Source organism: Hyperoodon ampullatus (assembly GCF_949752795.1).
Source record: "Hyperoodon ampullatus genome assembly, chromosome: 14".
NCBI classification, from domain to species: domain Eukaryota; kingdom Metazoa; phylum Chordata; class Mammalia; order Artiodactyla; family Ziphiidae; genus Hyperoodon; species Hyperoodon ampullatus.
Genome location: NC_136927.1, coordinates 33495093 through 33514924, shown reverse-complemented (window position 1 = coordinate 33514924; position 19832 = coordinate 33495093). Strand labels below are relative to the sequence as shown.

The following is a 19832-nucleotide window of genomic DNA, read 5'->3' as shown; positions in this document are numbered from 1 at the left end:
ATTACAAAGAGGACAGGGTACATTTACATAGGAGAAATAGGAGTTGAGGGGGAACACTACCTTAACCAAGTGATCAAACTGAGTATCACCAATAATGGAGCAAACTGTCATGCACGTCCTGATGGGATCCACCAAGTACACAATGTCACCTGTGTAATATTCCCACCAAAATGTTTAACCTGGACTGAGCACAAGGACCCAAACAGACAAATCCAAATTGAGGGTCATTTTGCAAAATAACTGGCCTGGACTCCCCAAAAATGTCAAACGAAAGATTTGAAAAAAAAAAAGAAAGTGGTTGTGAATACAAAATGGTGCAGCCACTTTGGAAGATAGTTTCTTACAAAACTAAACATACTCTTACCATACAATCCAGTGATCACGCTCCTTGGTATTTACCCAGAGGAGCTGAAAACTTATGTCTATACAAAAACCTACACACAAATGTTTATAGCAGCTTTCTCCATAACTGCCAAAACTTGGAAGCAACTGAGATGTCCTTCACTAGGTGATTGGATAAAGAAACTGTGGTACATTCAGACAATGGAATATTATTATTCAGTGCTAAAAAGAAATGGCTATCAAGCCATGAAAAGACATGGAGAAAACTTAAATGCATATTACCAAGTGAAAGAAGCCAGTCTGAAATATTGTATGATTCCAATCACATAGCATTCTGGAAAAGACACAACTATGGAGACTATGTTCGGGGAGGGGGGACAGAGAAAGAAGAGATGAACAGGCAGAGTACAGAGGATTTTTAGGGCAGTGAAACTATATGATTTTATAATGATGGATACATGTCATCATATATTTGTCTAAACATACAGAATATACAACATCAACAGTGAACCCCAAGGTTAACTATGGACTTCAGGTGACTTTGATGTCAGTATACGTTAAACCTTGGTAAAAATGTACCACTCTGGGTACACTCAGGGGAGGCTATGCATGTGGGTGGGTTATGGGTATACAGGAAATCTCTGCACCTTCCTCTCGATTCTGTTACAAATGTGAAACTGCTTTGAAAAAAATAAAGTCTTTTAAAAAAAAAAGTAGGGGAACTATTTTAGATTAGAGGAGATTAAAGGGAGATGACAACTAAATGCAATAAATGATACTTGATTAGATTCTGTTTTTTAAAAAAAACAATGAAGAACATTATTGGGGAAAGTGGGGAAGTATGAACATGGGCTATATAGTAAATATACTTTTGTACCAATGTTAATTTTTATGAGGGTGATAACTGCATTTTGGCAAAGTGAGAATGTATTTATTCTTAGAAGATGCACGCTGCCATATTTAGATACGCCTACAACTTACTAGTAAATGGTTCTCAAAAAAAAGTTAATAAACTGCTCTAAGTTCAGGAGTTAAAAAGAACACACAAAAAGATTGCTACCCTATTTAGGAAACTAGAAGAGAAAAAATGTCCATTTTTATTTTTCCATAGAAAAGATACAAATGATTTATAGCAAGTAGATCTTTCTTTTAGTCTTTTTTTTTTTTGTGGTACGCGGGCCTCTCACTGCTGTGGCCTCTCCCGTTGCGGAGCACAGGCTCCAGACGCGCAGGCCCAGAAGCCATGGCTCACGGGCCCAGCCGCTCCACGGCACGTGGGATCCCCCCGGAACGGGGCACGAACCCACGTCCCCTGCATCAGCAGGCGGACCCCCAACCACTGCGTCACCATTAACAGGATGATCTATTATTAGGTTCTCAATTTTACTAGCAAATCTGAAAATATATTTAAAAGATTAAAAAGGACAAAATGACTAGGTGGATATCTTCCACTAGAGGAATTTTTTAATTTTCCTTATTCATTTAGCTGAGTACCTTCAAAGGTACTAGGCTAGAATGTAGAGAGACACAAAATTGACTAGAGTTCTCTGTTCTAAACTATCAAGGTGCGTGTTGCTAAAGTAATTCTTCCTCACATGGCAATGTCTGAGATGGGTATAAAGTGAAATATGACGTGAGAGGGAAATACTGAACATGCCTGAGTTTTTCTTTATTTGTATGAACATCCACGTGAAGAAACTTTCTACAGCACCCACACACATGCTGGATGAGCTGAAACGGGAGGAGATCCTGACAGATTCAATGAGGTTGATGGTGACTGCAGAATGTTTTAATCTTCAACAAGTTTTTTAGGTAAAACTATTCTGTTCAAGTAAAATCTTAAACATTTAAAATTTAACTTTATATGTGGTTACATGCATACCTTTTGTAACTATTTTCTTTATATGAAAGTTAAAAGCAATAGTTTATCTTAAAAATACTTTTAACTGTCTTTCTTCCAAATAAAACTTATCTTTCCTATTGTAATAGTGGTCTTTATAACCCTAGGCCTTACAGCCAACTCCATCTTTACAATTTTACTCCTTTTCAGCTGCTTATCTTTGCATTATTTAATCCCTCTGACCCTCAGTTTACAGGTTCTATAAGATGGGAACAATTAAAACCTACCTCATAAAGTAAAATGTCTTTACCTATTCAGGGAAGAAAACCTCTCTTCACTGGCAGAATTTAGTACTTTAACTTGGCTATTTACCAACTTGGGTTCCAGGCCCACTGTGTGAGCAAGGGGGAAGAATGAAGAGATGTGCAGAAACATGTGGAAGAACACACACAGTGCCCTTGGTGTAGCTGGATTAAAAAACTATGCACTGATTGGTTATATCACAAAAGGGAGTGAGAAAAAAAGTGTTTTGTTTTCCTGAGAAGACACAGGGTACTAAGAAGGTCAGATTGTAAGTGTTAGGTATTTAATTTACATGATTATATTTCTTAAAAAAGCAAAGGTAGGGAACAGCACTTTATATAAAGTGTACAGCTTAAAAATAAAAATTCTATTGGAAAAAAGTTCCATGTTAGTATATTTAAACCACTTAACACATTAATTCAAATAATTATGTTTTCAAACATTTGGGACAAGAAAATGGAGTTGCATACATGAAACACTTGATAAAAAACCAAATATAGTATATTCTAAAGTATACCGTATGAGTATATATTGATGATTCTAATTTTCAAAAAAATAATCAGTCTTTTTACTTTTCAGTTATTCAGTAGTATCTTATTTATTTGGTTTCTATCTGTTATAATCAACAGGTCACCTGGACCAAATAAGAGTGAGAACCAACCCTGACAGCTCTTTAATGGGGCTGTACACCTGCTCCAGGCCTTGTCCTTCTGGGTCTCTGGGGCCAGCTTTGACACGTCAGCCTCATTCACTCCACCCACTACCAGCGACTCCCATCTGTTCTCTGTCTCCTAACCCAGGCAAGCTTCCCAGTGACTGAGACAGCCACACAAGGGCACAGACAGGCAGCGAGGGTGGCCCTGTGAACCGAGGTGGGAGCCTTCAGCCACTGAGCCCAAGGGTAAAGTAGGAAGTATGGACTACGGGAAGCAGGACTACAGAGATTTTCATCAAATTGTGTTTCTATGATTCCCAGATCACCTCAGTGATAGTCTACTTTATTTCTATTACACCATTTACCACCATGATAAAACTCTTTATCAACAAAAAGTCTCATTTGAAGCTCTGTTCGTCAACAAAGGATGAGGATCTGTGACGTGTTGTGAAGATTCAGCTTGACATTTGCTTGGCTCTAAGTAGAACCCCTCCAATATCTATATAATTGTGAGCCATCAAATCACGATATTCCCATTATATAGCATTTTGCCAAGTTGGATAAAATTCAAATACTGAGGAAAAGAGAATTTTTCTTAATTTCAATATTATAAAGAGAAAATAATATGAAGAATGAATTCTGCCAACCAATGAAAACTTTTCTCCTTGAGGCTCCAAAAGTTTTTTTAATAACTATTTTTAAATTGAGGTATAGTTGATTTACAACATTATATTAGTTTTCAGGTATATAACACAGTGATTCAAAATTCTTATAGATTATACTCCATTTATAGTTTTCATAAAATATTGGCTATATTCCCTGTGCTGTCCAGTACATCCTTGTAGCATATTTATTTTACACGTAGTAGTCTGTACCTTACTCTCCTACCCCTATCTTGCCCCTCCCCACTTCCTTCTCCCCACTGATAACCACTAGTTTGTTCTATCTGTGAGTCTGTTTCTTTCTGTCATATTCACTAGTTTATCTTTTAGATTCCACATATAAGTGATAACATACAGTCTTTGTCTTTCTCTGTCTGACTTATCTCACTCAGCATAATACCCTCCAGGTCCATCCATGTTTGTACAAATGGCAAAATTTCATTCTTTTCTGTGGCTGAGTAGTATTTCATTGTGTGTGTGTGTGTGTGTGTGTGTGTGTGTGTGTGTATACATCTTCTTTACCCATTCCTCTGTTGATGGACACTTAGGTTGCTTCCATGTCTTTGCTATTGTAAATAATGCTGCTATGAACCCTGGGGTGCATGTAAAAAGATGAGTTCTTGAACCAAATGAATAACTATGTCATTGGCTCCAAGTGATCTAAGGTCTAACATGTTATCTTTTATGACAATCTTGCTGACCATTCTGTGCCAAGAGCAGAAGCTGGAAAGCTACTTGCCACGAGAACCAACCATAACTATCAGCCTTAGTCTTTAACCAAAAATCTGGTTTCATTCATTCACTGATCAAATAGCCAGGAGCACCTTGGGGTGCCCAACAAGGTCTGAATATTTAGGTGGATCCCAAAGTTAAAATGACACTGCTGCTGTAGTCTAGTCAGAAAGCTAAGGTACCTGTATACAGAGAGGAAACATGCTTCAGGGGAAAAGCACAGGCCTTGTGTTAAAATCCCAATCCCGACTCCCGTTTTCGGCTGTTATGGAATAACAGGACTGCTCTTAACCTGTCACTATAAGAAACTGGAAAAATGGACAAAATACACGAAAAACTTGCTTTCCTACATTGGGAAGCAGGTAACACAGGACTGTGACCCTTAAGAGTAGGGAAACAGGGAGGGGGAAGGGTAAGCTGGGACGAAGTGAGAGAGTGGCATGGACATATATACACTACCAAATGTAAAACAGATAGCTAGTGGGAAGCAGCCGCATAGCACAGAGAGATCAGCTCGGTGCTTTGTGACCACCTAGAGGGGTGGGATAGGGAGGGTGGGAGGGAGATGCAAGAGGGAGGCGATATGGGGATATATGTGTATGTATAGCTGATTCACTTTGTTATAAAGCAGAAACTAACACACCATTGTAAAGCAATTATACTCTAATAAAGATGTTTAAAAAAAAAAAAGAGTAGGGAAACAAATGAGATGAGCCTTACAACCCCCCTAGCTTTCTGTCTGGAGGCAATTTCTAGACTGTAACTCAAACAGACTCGCTGAATTGAGACAGAGATGAGAGCTTAGGGAGGCTACGGCAGCTAGAAGTTGCAGTGTAGAAAAGGAGCTCCAGCAGTCTGCATAAGGGTGCCTCTGAGTCTTTGCTGAGTGCTAAGCTATAAGTCTACAAAGTAAAATTTCATAAGGCTGGGCAAGAAACGACCAGGAAACTGTACTGAACAATTCCCAAAGTGCACACAAGGTTTGGGAATGTTTGAGCTCCAATCAGCCATAGTGAAAAGTCCTCCCTGAGAACCTAGTAGGGCATTCAGTAAGATTCCAAAGGGGTTCAAGCCCTAGTAGTTAAGGTACCATCTGTGCAATGAATGCTACCCTAGATTTTTCCTAACAAAGCTTTAAAAAGGCCTTGTGGGTGATCCAGAAGTCCAGCACTCTTACCAAACCAAAGCCTAACACTTAGGAAGACAACAAAGACAAAATCCAGCCACTCAGCAATGTAACATTCATAATGTTATCTCCAACAATAAAAATACGAGAGTACTTGCCAAGAGGCAGGAAAATGTCTTTAATAGTAGAAACATTTTGTCAATAAAAACAGACCCAGGAATGACAGAAAAAAAGGAACTATTAACACCTATTATAACTATGTGCAAGTATTTAAAGGAAAACATAAATATAATGAAAAGAGAAATGGACAATGCAAAAAGAGCTAAAAATATCTAAGATAAACATTTTATTGGATAGCATTAGCAACATATTACACTTGCATTAGAAAAGATCAGTAAACACCAGAAAAAAAAGAAGCATAGCTAATGAGATGTAAAAACAATAATGAAATACTAAAAAAAAGAAAAAACAAAACAGGCAAGAAGAGAGAAATAAAAGAACAGAGAACGAAATGGACAAACATGACATACAACAAAATGACAGATTTAAACTCAATTGTGGTAGGTAGCCTCTAAGACATTCCCCAGTGATCCCAGCCTTCTGATGTTTATGGCCTTGAATAAATAATCCTCTCCCCTTGAGTAATTTGCTTCTAATCAATAGAATAGGACAACATTAAGGAAATGTTGCAAAACTTTTGTCTTGCTAGCATTCTTCTCTCTTACTACCTTTGATAAAGTAAGCTGCCATGTTGGAGAGGCCCATGTGGCAAGCTGTGTGGCTGCCCTCACAGCCTCCAGCCCACAGCCAGCAAGTAACTGAGGCCCTCAGTCCAACAGCCCTCAAAGTACTGAATCTTGCCAAGAACAATTTAACTAAGGTTAGAAGTGGATCATTTCTCAGTTGAACCTTCAAATAAAACCTGAGCCTTGCAGGCTTGTGAGGCAGAGGTACCAAGTTAAGTTGCTCCTGAATTCCTGATCCACAGAAACTGCCAGATGATAAATGCATCCTGTGTTAAGCTGCTAAGGTATGAAGTAGTTTGTTACACAGCAATAGGTAACTAATATGCCAGACATATCAATAATTACCTTAAATGTAAATGGTCTAAACATCGCAACTGAAAGACAGAGATTGTCAGACTAGAGTAAAACAAGAAAAATCCAGCTCTGTGCTGTCCATGAGAAATGTACTTTTAATATAAAGGTACAGATGGGTTAAAGGTAAAAGCTGGGGAAGACTATATCATGCAATGCTAAACATAAGAAACTTAGAGGGGCTATATTAATATCAACAAAGTAGACTTTAGGAGTGGGTCATTACCAAGAATGGAAGGACATTTCATAATGTAAAGGGATCAATTCATCAAGAACACATAAGAGAGGCTCAAAATACATGAAGCAAAAACAATACTGAAAGGAGAAACAAACAAATCCACAACAGGAGATATCTCTCTGAGTAGTTGATAAAACAAGTAAAAAAAAAAACCAGTAAGGGTAATACAAGACTTGAACAACCTTATAAACCAACTGGACCTAATTGAATTTACATAACATTCCACTATGAATGGTATATAAAATTTCATGGTCATTTAAGAAATGTAATACATTTTTATGAGAGAGTATACTTTAAATAGTTTCAGTGTAACAGGTGATAAAAACAAAAATCAAAGTATTGTCTAAAGCCCCTGGACTCTGAAATTCAGAGTTTACGACTAAGTTCTTGGATTTCTTTAAATTTCAATTTTTTCAATCCTAATTTGATCTGATAGGAGTAAATTTAAATTCCTTTATTTGGAAAATCCTCCAAATTAAAATACTTGGGTGTCCAAATAAAATCTTCAAATTTTTGAAGGTGTATGCATTTGTTTCTGTTGAGGGTGGAGAAAGCAGTCAAGCAAGCAGCTTCTCCACTTCTATGCAGAAATACACAAAACAAGCATACAATTACACAACTAGAGATTTCACTACTTTATTAGCAAGTTATTTAACCAAATTCCCTTTCTTTGAAAAAGAGACTATTTCGCAGAAATAGTGAGCGATAGAAAAATCTACGTTTGAAAAATGTATTAGAAAAGTACTACTTTCTCCTAAGAGCATATCTAGTTAAAATATCACTTTTTAATTCTTGGCTTGAGAAAAATGATAATATAAGCATATATATCTTTTTCATCATATATATTTTATACCTCAATCAAGAGCCACAAAATTCTTTAGTACATTCAATAACTATTCATGATCAATTACTAAGCAACTTTGTATTTCATTTTCATTTCCATTTTACTAAGAAGACCTCTTTTTTTTTTTTGGCCACACCATGCGGCTTGCAGGATCTTAGTTCCCCAACCAGGGATGGAACCTGAGCCCCCTGCAGTGGAAGCGCAGAGTCCTAACCACTGGACCATCAGGGAATTCCCACTAAGGAGACCTCTTAAACATCCTGGGTTTCTGACAGGTTACTAAAATGTGACAAAATAAGTTTTCGTTTTACTACTAATTTTAAGAGGCTTGGTTGAGATCATATATTAATTTACTTCCTGTGTTTCATTTTAAAATTTGTTCAAAACATACTACAATCCTATGACAGAATCTGATATCAAATCATAAGAAATTTTTGACTGTGTACAATTCTTTTATTTAATAGTTAAAACTTTGTACATTCATCCAAAGGATTAACTCACTGAAAAGAAACATGCACAGAAGGAAACAAACCATACAAAATCCCCCAATAAACCTGATCCTTCAAATGTGGAATGCTGCTCATCCCTGGAATTTCATACATGCCACTCAGACTTCAGACTGGGATAACCATGAGGCTATACAGCATTTAAGGCCAACTATAAACCAAATAACCTAATTACCCACTTCCTTAAGTTGTCCAGCCTTCAAATCTCTTGGGTTCTGCCCTTCTCATTTATTTTTAACATTATATTCTTTTTTTAAAGAAATGTATAATAATATACAAAATATTTTGAGAATTCAGATTAATTGAAAATCAATTTATAGATCTGCCCCCCCCATGACCTTAAAGCATCATATGAACAACTGTCATAACAGCAAGATATCACAGAATATTCTACAACACTAGATCTGTTTCTGTTTTCACACATTCCAAAGGTCACTGTGAAACAAGTCATCATATACATGTACATATTTTAATATGTATATCTGTTTTTTAAAAGGTCGTTTCTGATTTTAATGAATTTGTTAAATAATTGGGTTCATAAATGAAAGAATTTTAGTTTAGAGATGTGATTATGGCATAGATTTCCTGGAATCAAAATGAAAAAGAAAAAAATTTAAAAGACGACTCAGAGCAAGAAGTCTCTTTAAACATAACAAATAACTGTTTTATTACTTCAAAATACCAAAAGTCTTCTGTATAGTACTTATCATATACATCAGATGCCTTAAAAGAGTCTCAGCAACCATATCTACTATCTTAATCTCTTCAGAACAAGTACATAAGGAGAAGAATCTATAAATCAGTCCTTGATGACAGAGGGTTTGTTTAGGGGTTTACCAAATGGAATGACCCTGCTGGAATTCCTTCAAGCGGCCTGTGAAAATGTCAGAACAGAGTCTGTTTTGGAGGTCATAGTCCCTAGAGAGCTCTGAGTTTTGGCCTGTTTGTCTTTTCACATGCTTTAATATTTGAAAATCATTCCTTGTAGACACTGACTGATGCCCAGGGAATGCTAGGATTGTGGGAACTGGCAGTACCAACAAGAGAGACAAACTTCATGGGAAATCCGTGCCTACTACATTTGCCCTCTCAGCTCCCATAGGGTAAGTGCTCTTCAAATGTTATGTAGGTCCATGGCGAGACATTAAAAAACTGCATGTCATTTTGACGTTTTTAAAAAGAAGTACTTGTGGAAATGGGGGCAAAAATTACTGGGACTACTGAAAGAAACATTAAGGTATAAAACACCATGATGGAACCCTGAAAAACTATTCGCTAAGTATTAATTTAAATATTGAATTCTCAAAATATATATAACAAATAATTGTAAAGTGCTAATTATATGCCCACATTGTTCTAAATACTTGATTTATATGAACTCATTTAATCCTCACAACAACCCCCATGAAGCAGGTACTATATGATCCGCATTTTGCAGAGAAGGAAACTGAGGCAAAGAGAGGAAGACTAATTTGTCTAAGTTCACATAACTAGTAATGGTAGAGCCAGATGTGACGGCTCCAGAGTTGGTGCCCTTAACCACTGTGCATACTTAACCACTGCCTATTTCATGGTATTTTACATCAAGCATGCAGTGCTGGGTGCCTATGGCATGTACTGAGTACTTACGCTGTGTCATGTACATGTAGTTACCATCGGTGCTTTATTTCATTTAAGCCTCCCAATAACCTAGGAGGTACATCTAGCGTGACCCCTATTTACAGATGACAGACACAGGCTTGTGTGGCCTCACACCGCACGTCTAGTGCCACAGAGCAGGTTCTAGGCTTGTCTCTGCACTCACTTTCTTTACAATTAGGTTCTTCTTCCTCCCAGTTATCTGGGAGAACCATCTTTAAATTAATTTTCTTTAGTTGAGAGAATTACTTTCAAAGATCTATGCATGCAACAATTTTATGAGAATATCTTACATTTTGAACTGCCAACACTGTACTAGAGGTATAAGATCTAAGAATTAGTTAGGATAAGAGACACAATGATTATTCAATAAATGTTTTCTAATAATAAAAAGTAAACCCATTTCCACTCTTGAAATACTGATTTCTTTTAAAACTTTGGGAAAGCTGAGCATTCTGATATGGTAAACTTCTCTTTTATATAGTACATGATGGCTGTCTGATCAAGAACTCTAATCGATATACTTCTTAACTTCTATGCCGGGAACAGGGATTGTCAAAGAGAATCTCCTATTTTGTAGCTATGAATCCAAAATCTGCAGAGTGCTGACAAATTCTAACATTTGTCAGTTTTTAAACTTAACCTACAAGAACCAAAGGCAAGTTGTGAATCAGACTTTTTGCTTTTCTTGTTCTATCTTTACTAAACATAGAGGTCACACATCAACAATTTAAGTTGGTGAAACAGATACCTAACTATTAGCATTTTCTTAATGAAAACAACATAAACAACCAGAAAAGGACATGAATAATTTGGGATTAAAAAAAAAGTTACAATAGTGTCTTTTAACTGAGTCTGATCCTGTTATAAAAATGTTAACACATACCTGCCAACCCTTGAAAACCATGAACAGAAAGATATTGCGTATTCTAAGTTAGATATATTTTTTTGAGGATAACACAAATTGAGTCAATTTCTTTTCACTTTTAAATATGGGGGGGAAAGTCTGACTAATTGAGAGAGCTGGCATGTATGTTTAATAATACATCTGTGAGGAACGTATTAAAGAGAGACATTAATTCATATCTATGGAAAATTCCATCCGTTAACTGAGATGGAAGTTATCATCCATTCTTTCTGTTTCTGCTGCCCAATGAATAGTACAAGGCAAAAGTGATAATGAGCTAGCTATAAGAACACATGATGTAATGAGAAAGGGCAGCCAGAGAAAGAAGACACATGGGCTGAAAGCTACCATACGGATATTACAATGGGCATAACCGTGACACAGAGAGCTCGAGACTTACCCATGCTCACAGACTGAGTCAGCAGAGGAGACTGGAGTCCTGACTCCCCAAAGACTATACTTCCTGTTAATAATAGTGAGGGCAGCAGGTGAGGGTAGCCAGCAGTATGGATTAATTTAAAGGAGTTAGAAAAACATTGGGTATGATATTTGCTAATTAGTTTGGGTGATTATTAACTATAAACCAAAGAGAAAATTCCAGTTCATTTGTAACTCCAACATATTTGCCCTTTTGCTTTCTGTCACAGTAGTACTCTATCACTGATGTCTTAAAATAACAAAGAAAAAATCATGGGTCACTTTTTTTTCAGTACACTGTGTATTTATCAGGTTTTTTTAGAGTTATGGTAGAGAGCAAGTGTCCCATATCAATCCTTTCTCTTCCTTTGTAGCTAGAAGAGGTCACTGTGGTTGGGTCAGAGGCAGACATAAGTAAGAAGAGCCCTGACTTAATTTTACAAAGTCTCCTGGCCCAGCACAAGGTCTGATTATAAACTAACTATTCAATTTCAAATAGCCTTGAAGGGCCTAAGTAGCTAAGAGGTTATAGTTGAGTAATATTTACTAACTAAGCATTTATTTTTTTATTTTTATTTTTTTTGTTGTTTTTTTTTGTTTTTTTTGGTTTTTTTTGTGGTACGTGGGCCTCTCACTGTTGTGGCCTCTCCCGTTGCGGAGCACAAGCTCCGGACGTGCAGGCTCAGCGGCCATGGCTCACGGGCCTAGCCGCTCCACGGTATGTGGGATCTTCCCGGACCGGGGCATGAACCCGTGTCCCCTGCATCGGCAGGCGGACTCTCAACCACTGCGCCACCAGGGAAGCCCTAACTAAGCATTTATAACACATATGCTATTTTAAAAATTGCTTACTGAGGAACAGGAAAGACTGTTTCTTAATAAATTAGTTTCAGTTTATTCACTGGTCCAGTGCTGAATATACATCACATGGTGGTCTCTAGTTTTATGAAAATTACATCAATCTATACCAAAAAAAAGTATTTCTATGACTCTAGTAACTCTAAAAAAGTCTTGTAAAAATTTTAGGTAGACATTTTTGTAAGTTTAAGATGATGAGGTCTCATTCTGGATTAAACTGCTAATTACTATTATGTTCTAAATCTTACTTTAAATAAATGTTAATTGCTGACGCTCCAAGGGCATTTTTGCAAGAGGACACGATTTAAAGACTGGATAAATAACTCAAAATGAGGTTTCAAGGGTGCTATAACTGGGGCCTATGGTCTTGCTGATGCACTTCTGAAACTGTTATAAGCTTCACACACCCCCTCGGCAAAAGCTAAAGCACTCCTAAGTTAGTGTTCTGACACTGCCGGCTACAAACACGAGAGGCTGTGAGTTCATGCCCAGCCCCCACCTTCCCTCTGTCCACATACACACTGCCTGGGTGTGTCCAGCAATGCACTGAGTAAATGAAATTCTCAGTAACAGCAAAACTATCGAAATAAGAAACCGATAGTAGAAAAAAGAAGGTGGACAGGGTTACAGGTGCTTATTTACACTGTGGAACAAAACATGCTATTTAATAGGAGACTTTATAGAGACCCCTGTGAAAGAGAGTACCTCACCCTTAAGCTACTTATATGGCTTCCTTTTTATTTTGAAGGGTTCAAGAAGCTGTCACAAACAGAAAGTATGAGAGTTGGCACAATTAATCAAGAAATTCATTTGCAGCTGCCAGGAAATTCATAGCTAACTTTAAACTTTTAATTGTGTTTAGTATAAGTCCTAAAGCCTAATTTAAAAAATGTATTAGAAACTAAGGAAAATTACAGTCAAGGAGTATATATTTCTCTTCTCAGTCTAAGTACTCCTCAGTAACTCCTGAGAGCAGGAAAAGAAACTGTCTAAATGTATCAGAATGTTTATTAGTATCCTTGAGAATTATTTTAAATATTCAAGAACCTAAATACATTAATAATAAAGCCAATGACAAGATAATTTTACATAAAAGTATTCATTTCTATTACGTTCAGTTATAGAAAGGGAAAGCAGGAATCCCACAGTTCCACGTCTTGGCTATTTAGCATCTATTTATTTCCTTCCCATTTATGACACTATGAGAATTTCGTGTCTGGCTGTTTGCTCCAGAGAAAAATAGAACTATCCTCTCTTTCCCTCACCAACCTCTATTAGTCCATATTAGCTAGTGTACATTCTAAGGAACAGGGTTTTACTCAAGAAAAATGCTCAACACCTTTGTACTATTCCCAACACCTAGACTGACAGTAAGTCTAACAAGTTAATGAGGTGTGGGTAAATGTTTTCAAAGTAAAACCAAAAAAAAAAAAGACCAGCTGCAAACACATACAATTTATTTTCTATGGTACAAGGCAAGCAGTTTCCTTTGGCTGGGCTCCATGGCTAGGCAAAGTTCATCTGTTTGCCAATATATTAATACCTGTACTGAATCCAATGCAAAGAGCCACCTTGATTTCCTTGTGTGCAACAAACTTTGGAACACATTATTTTCTCTCTAGTAAGTGGTCACCTGGAACAGAACAAGAGAAGTCTAAAACTGTTCAGTGACCCATTTAACAGATGGAAAATCTTTAAAAAAGTTTTCAAGATGGGACTATAAGCTCAAAAACCTAACAAGTGCAGTAACCAATGATATTGAAGTTTAAAATATGAATAACAAGTTTCTCCTCTTTATGGAGGCCTAAAACACACTGACTATCTCATAATACATATAGCTTCAAAAAGCCTGCTAATACAGGACGAGAAAGGTAGCAGATACTTACTCATTTTCCACCTACATGATACTACTAACAGCTGGCCTGTGGTATGTCCGGGGCCATGTTAACATGACTGAGCCTCATCTTCAGAGATGTGCAAAAAAGTATTAAAATACCGAACTGTTTCATAAAGAGAGAATCTATGTCAACTTATTGGCTTACTCTGTGATAATGCTGGCAATGACCTAAAAGCTTAAGTTCGCCAACCAGCATACTTAATTATCAGTTTTGCAAATGACCTCATGAATGAAAAGTTTCTTCCTCATGGTCTCATCTAAGTATGGGCAGAAAGAGCTGTAGCTCTTTCAGGTATGTTGTTTCCATCTACTTTGCCTTTCCCTGCTTTTATAAATTTATATTCACCTTATAGCACCTGAGCTTTTCCTTTTTAAACAATAAAAGGACTAACTCTCCCTTTGACTGATTTCCCTTTTATTCCCAGTGTTAATACTGAAAATGTTAACATTGAAGCATGAAAATGGATCTATTATGTGCATAAAATGTCAAAACAAAGCTCAATTTTCCTGTGTATGCATTGTTTTAGTAAAGGTACATTATTTAGTAAAAGTACACCCACTTTCCTTTATGAAGGACTATCTTGTTGGGAAGAGTCCATTGCCTAAATGGTTGCCTTACTATTGAGGTGCCAGTAACTATAGAAATATTTTGGCCATGTTCAGGGGTAAAAGGAAAGCCCTAGCTTATCTTTACTAAACATCTTTCATACTTACTCCAGTAGTGGGAATATTCTGTCACTCCACTACCACTGCCAATAGAAGTATTAACCAAAAAAAAGGGAAGATCCTAGAATTGTTACTGTACTTAAATATCAACTTCATTTTCCTTGTAAAGTTTAATTATAAACTATTTGGTGATATAATCCTTCTATACACCAATCCCAAATTGAAACATCTTCATTTCCTTCCCAAAAGAAAGTAATTCTGACAAGTGAAATTCAAAGGCTTAGCAACAACAATAAAACACAATCACCAAGAAACTATGTTCAATTATTTCATAATATCTAAACAGTATTTTGTGTTAATTAATTTTGAGGCTAACATCTACTTTTTGTACATGTTATGATTTAAACATGGCATTAAGAAGACCTGAAAAGGGCTTCCCTGGTGGCGCAGTGGTTGAGAGTCCACCTGCCGATGCAGGGGACACGGGTTCGTGCTCCGGTCTGGGAAGATCCCACATGCCGCGGAGCGGCTGGGCCCGTGAGCCATGGCCGTTGAGCCTGCGCGTCCGGAGCCTGTGCTCCACAACGGGAGAGGCCACAATAGTGAGAGGCCCGCGTACCACAAAAAAAAAAAAAAAAAAAAAAAGAAGACCTGAAAAGATGAAGAATAAACATTTACAAATCACTAAGGTAAGAAAGTTATGGTTCTTCCATCTATAGATGGCTTGATGTGGTTCTTTCTACTCTGCTCACATCAAAACCTGTATCAAAAACCTAGATTTCTGATAGCTGTACAATTCCATTTACGCCTTGGAATGTATACGCAAATTAGGCTAACATATCATAAGCCTGAAATTAAAGTGTAATATGCCTGAATATAAGGTAAGGTTTTTAACTTCCTGAAGTCACTAATTAGAAAAGAGGAGACTGTCTCATATTTGAGTCCTTACACAGTATCTCGTATCATGAGATGCTCTTCTGTTTACTTAATATTGAACAAAAAAGTACTTGAGGAAAACGCATTAGCTTAAAAATCAACCTCACTCAAAGCTAGTTTTAGGATGTTTATAGAAACATCTTAAGAGAAACAAGGGGGAAAAAAAAAAGAAGAAAAGAACCAACACATTAATTATTCCCAGATAGTAATCTTAAAATTTAAAGTGTTGGATATTGTTACAAAGAAGATTTTGAAACACTGCTTTTAAAAAAGTAGTCAAGAGGGCAGATAGCAGAAGAAAGAAGAACTACAATTCTGCAGCCTGTGGAAGGAAAACCACTTCACAGAAAGACAAAATGAAAAGGCAGAGGACTTTGCACCAGATGAAGAAACAAGATAAAACCCCAGAAAAACAACTAAATGAAGTGGAGATAGGCAACCTTCCAGAAAAAGAATTCAGAATAATGATAGCGAAGATGATCCAAGACCTCGGAAATAGAATGGAGGCAAAGATCGAGAAGATGCAAGAAATGTTTAACAAAGACCTAGAAGAATTAAAGAACAAACACCTAGAAGAATTAAAGAACAAACAGAGATGAACAATACAGTAAGTGAAATGAAAAATACACTAGAAGGAATCAATAGCAGAATAACTGAGGCAGAAGAACGGATGAGTGACCTGGAAGACAGAATGGTGGAATTCATGGCTGTGGAACAGAATAAAGAAAAAAGAATGAAAAGAAATGAAATCAGCCTAAGAGACCTCTGGGACAACATTAAATGCAACATTTGCATTATAGGGGTCCCAGAAGGAGAAGAGAGAGAGAAAGGACCCAAGAAAATATCTGAAGAGATTAGAGTCGAAAACTTCCCTAACATGGGAAAGGAAATAGCCACCCAAGTCCAGGAAGCACAGAGAGTCCCAGGCAGGAGAAACCTAAGGAGAAACACACTGAGACACATAGTAATCAAATTGACAAAAATTAAAGACAAAGAAAAATTATTGAAAGCAACAAGGGAAAAACGACAAATAACATAAAAGGGAACTCCCATAAGGTTAACAGTATAGAATTTCCTTCAAAAACTAAAAACAGAATTACCATATGACCCAGCAATCCTACTACTGGGCATATACCCAGAGAAAACCATAATTCAAAAAGACACATGCACCCCAATGTTCACTGCAGCACTATTTACAATAACCAGGTCATGGAAGCAACCTAAATGCCCATCAACAGATGAATGGATAATGAAGTTGTGGTACATATATACAATGGAATATTGCTCAGCCATAAAAAGGAACAAAATTGGGTCATTTGTAGAGACGTGGAAGGATCTAGAGACCGTCATACAGAGTGAAGCAAGTCAGAAAGAGAAAAATAAATATCATATATTAACGCATATATATGGAACCTAGAAAAATGGTACAGATGAACCGGTTTGCAGGTCAGAAGTAGAGACAGATGTAGAAAACAAACGTATGGACACCAAGGGGGGAAGTGGAGGGGAAATGGTGGTGGTGGGATGAATTGGGAGAGTGGGATTGACATATATACACTAATATGTATAAAATAGATAACTAATAAGAACCTGCTGTATAAAAAAATAAATTAAATAAAATTCAAAAATTAAACTGAAAAAGTAGTCAAATACTGTTCTCTCAGAAAGGACACAAGTAAGAGTAGTTAATTCTGGAGAAGTAACTGGGTAGCTGAGGGACAAGACTGGGAGGGTGACCTACTTTTCACTGTGTACCTATTTGTACCCCCTACATTTCAAGCCAGATAAATGTATTACCTATTCAAAAAAAAAAAAAAGGTGATTAAATTCTGTAACAGAAATTACAGCCTCGTAAAATGTTACGACCAATCACAAATCAAACATGAGTGATGATGACTACCACACTGTAAGACACACAAAAAACCAAAAACAGCCCCACTGTTTTGTGAATGGTACTTGTGGTTTAGACATAAAATCTTCAGTGTCAGATCGTGCATGCATCTAAAAACTGCTGTAACTCTAACAAGAGAGACTGAAATGAAGATATGCCCTGGATTTTAGTGCTAGCTGGATGATGCAGAGGTTTTCTTCTGATGATAAGAACACCACACAGATACACAGGCAGAGTTTGGGCAAGATAATTTTATGAAATATGAGTGTGGATAAAGCAACCCTTTTATTTTATTGCACTGCTTCATAATATGTGGTTTTAATTACATACATGTTAACTAAATTAATAAATTCTAATTTTTACCATTCATCTACCTCCCTCTAAAAGTTTATAAGGGGAGGACTACCTTATATTTGGGCTTACCTTATGTTCAGGCATACATAGTCAAAAGAACATTCTTGCAAGAGAATGTGGCAAGCTATATCAAGTAAAATCACCACAAAGCATAAGCTTTCCCCTTACACGTCCCTCCTCTGCTACATATGACCATTTTCTTGAGCAACTGTATACTACTGCAATTTTATACCAGTTCAACTCTTATTTTGGTCTTTTTTTTTTTTTTTGAGGGAAATAATTTGAATATTATACTGGTCCAAGTATACTGTGTAAATCTGACCAATTTAGTCATGTTTCAGTTTATGTGGTTATACTCTCTCAGCCACTGCCTAAGATAAAGCTAGGCTCCTAACTGATGGAAGGTTCTAAAGCCATCACCAGCCAACCACAGCCTCCTGAAGGCTTTGACAGCTCCGAGCAAGATGTTGCTTTATACCAATCGCACTGGACAAGGGTTGTGCCCAACAAGCATCAGACACAAGTATCAGATATCTTGTTGGAAGGGAGAACAAGTACATCCCAAAGACATGCACTGAAGAACTGAGAATTGCATCATAAGTCTTCAATCCATTTTCCTGAATAAGATAAGGCCATTATTTGAAAAGGATCAGGAAACACTTAGAACCCAGAAGATAAGTAACAAGATACGTAAGGAAGTGCTCTACAGGGAAAGTTTTATTTCTTCTGGCTTTTAAAACTGAAATTAAAAAAACACATTTGGGATTGTAAGACTCATCAGAACTGTGGAAAGCATGGGAAATCCAGTTGAAATTCTTAATTCTTTCCCTGCTTGGTGTGTTTGTAAATTTTAATACTTTGTTAGTTTTTATGTTTTAAATATTAAAAATAGACGTATATCATCTATCTCTACTCATTTTTGTTAAAAACTGACAGTACTGTGTTTTCTGGAGACTATGGGATGCTTCTGATTAATCAGGAGAATTTCCTGAATAGATAACAAATGAACAGAAGATACTCATTTTGTATACAAGTATAAGCCAGCCGAAGACTGAGAATATGGCCATATCCTATACTCATTAATACAAAAAATACTCAAACAAGAAATTCTTGCTTTCTTAGTGATCATTAAGATAGCTCAAATTTTGCCAATTCCGAAATTAAGGTGCAACACATTGGAGATGGGAAACATGGCAGGAGAACCTAGTCAAATCCACCATCTATTTTCCCCGGAGTCAACATAGGAAGCTGCTTTCCAGTACCATGCTAGCGTGAAATCTTCTGCTTGTGCTAAAATGGTTGAACCTAAAGCTTATTTCCAAAGATAACTTTGCTACCAGAGATACTTATTGGGGAAATAATGAAAGAATTGGATAGAAAGTGAAACTCTGCCTGTTCCTCAAAACCAGCCAGCACCCCCTGAGGTTCTCTCCTTTGTGACAGGCCGCCCAATGGAACAGACCAAAAAATTACTACCAAAGAGGGATACGTTTAGCTCACAAAGAGGTAAGCCCCCACCACACACGCTGAACTCACCATTCTTCCTTTCGTTCAGAGGGGGCAGGTGCTGACTGGACTGCAAGGAGAGTTCCTGGAATTCGTGGGCAACGGCTTCACTTTGAGGACTTGGAGCAAGATGGGCTAAAGGTCCCAACTCATCCTCGGTGTCCAGTGCCCCTGTGTGATCCATTGTGTCCCAGCCACCGGCAGCAGAGGGTACGAGACGCCTCTTAAATGTGGCCTGTTGAAGAGACTGTCGAAATAAAGAATGTGTAAATAGATGGTACTTTTATTTTTCTCTGATCTGCACGAAAGTATTAAAATGGGAACCCTGGGTTCTAGTTCAGTTTCACTGCTATGTGGCAAATGCCATTTGTTTACCCTCTCTGCATTCAGGTTCCTTGTCTAACACACAGGAATATA

At 37.1% G+C, this 19832-nt stretch overlaps 1 protein-coding gene across 1 annotated transcript in view; it reads right to left on the bottom strand.

Annotated features, from left to right (window-relative positions):
* Positions 1-19614, bottom strand: part of MRTFB (myocardin related transcription factor B) — a 127103-nt gene extending 107489 nt beyond the window's left edge. Inside the window, exons 1-2 of the mRNA XM_079718450.1 lie at positions 19446-19614; positions 11291-11353 (exon numbers count right to left, since the gene is read on the bottom strand). Of these exons, the coding sequence (XP_079574576.1) occupies positions 11291-11353; positions 19446-19599 (217 nt within the window). The 5' untranslated portion in view covers positions 19600-19614. The remainder of the gene's footprint in view (positions 1-11290; positions 11354-19445) is intronic.
* Positions 19615-19832: the final 218 nt, after the last annotated feature.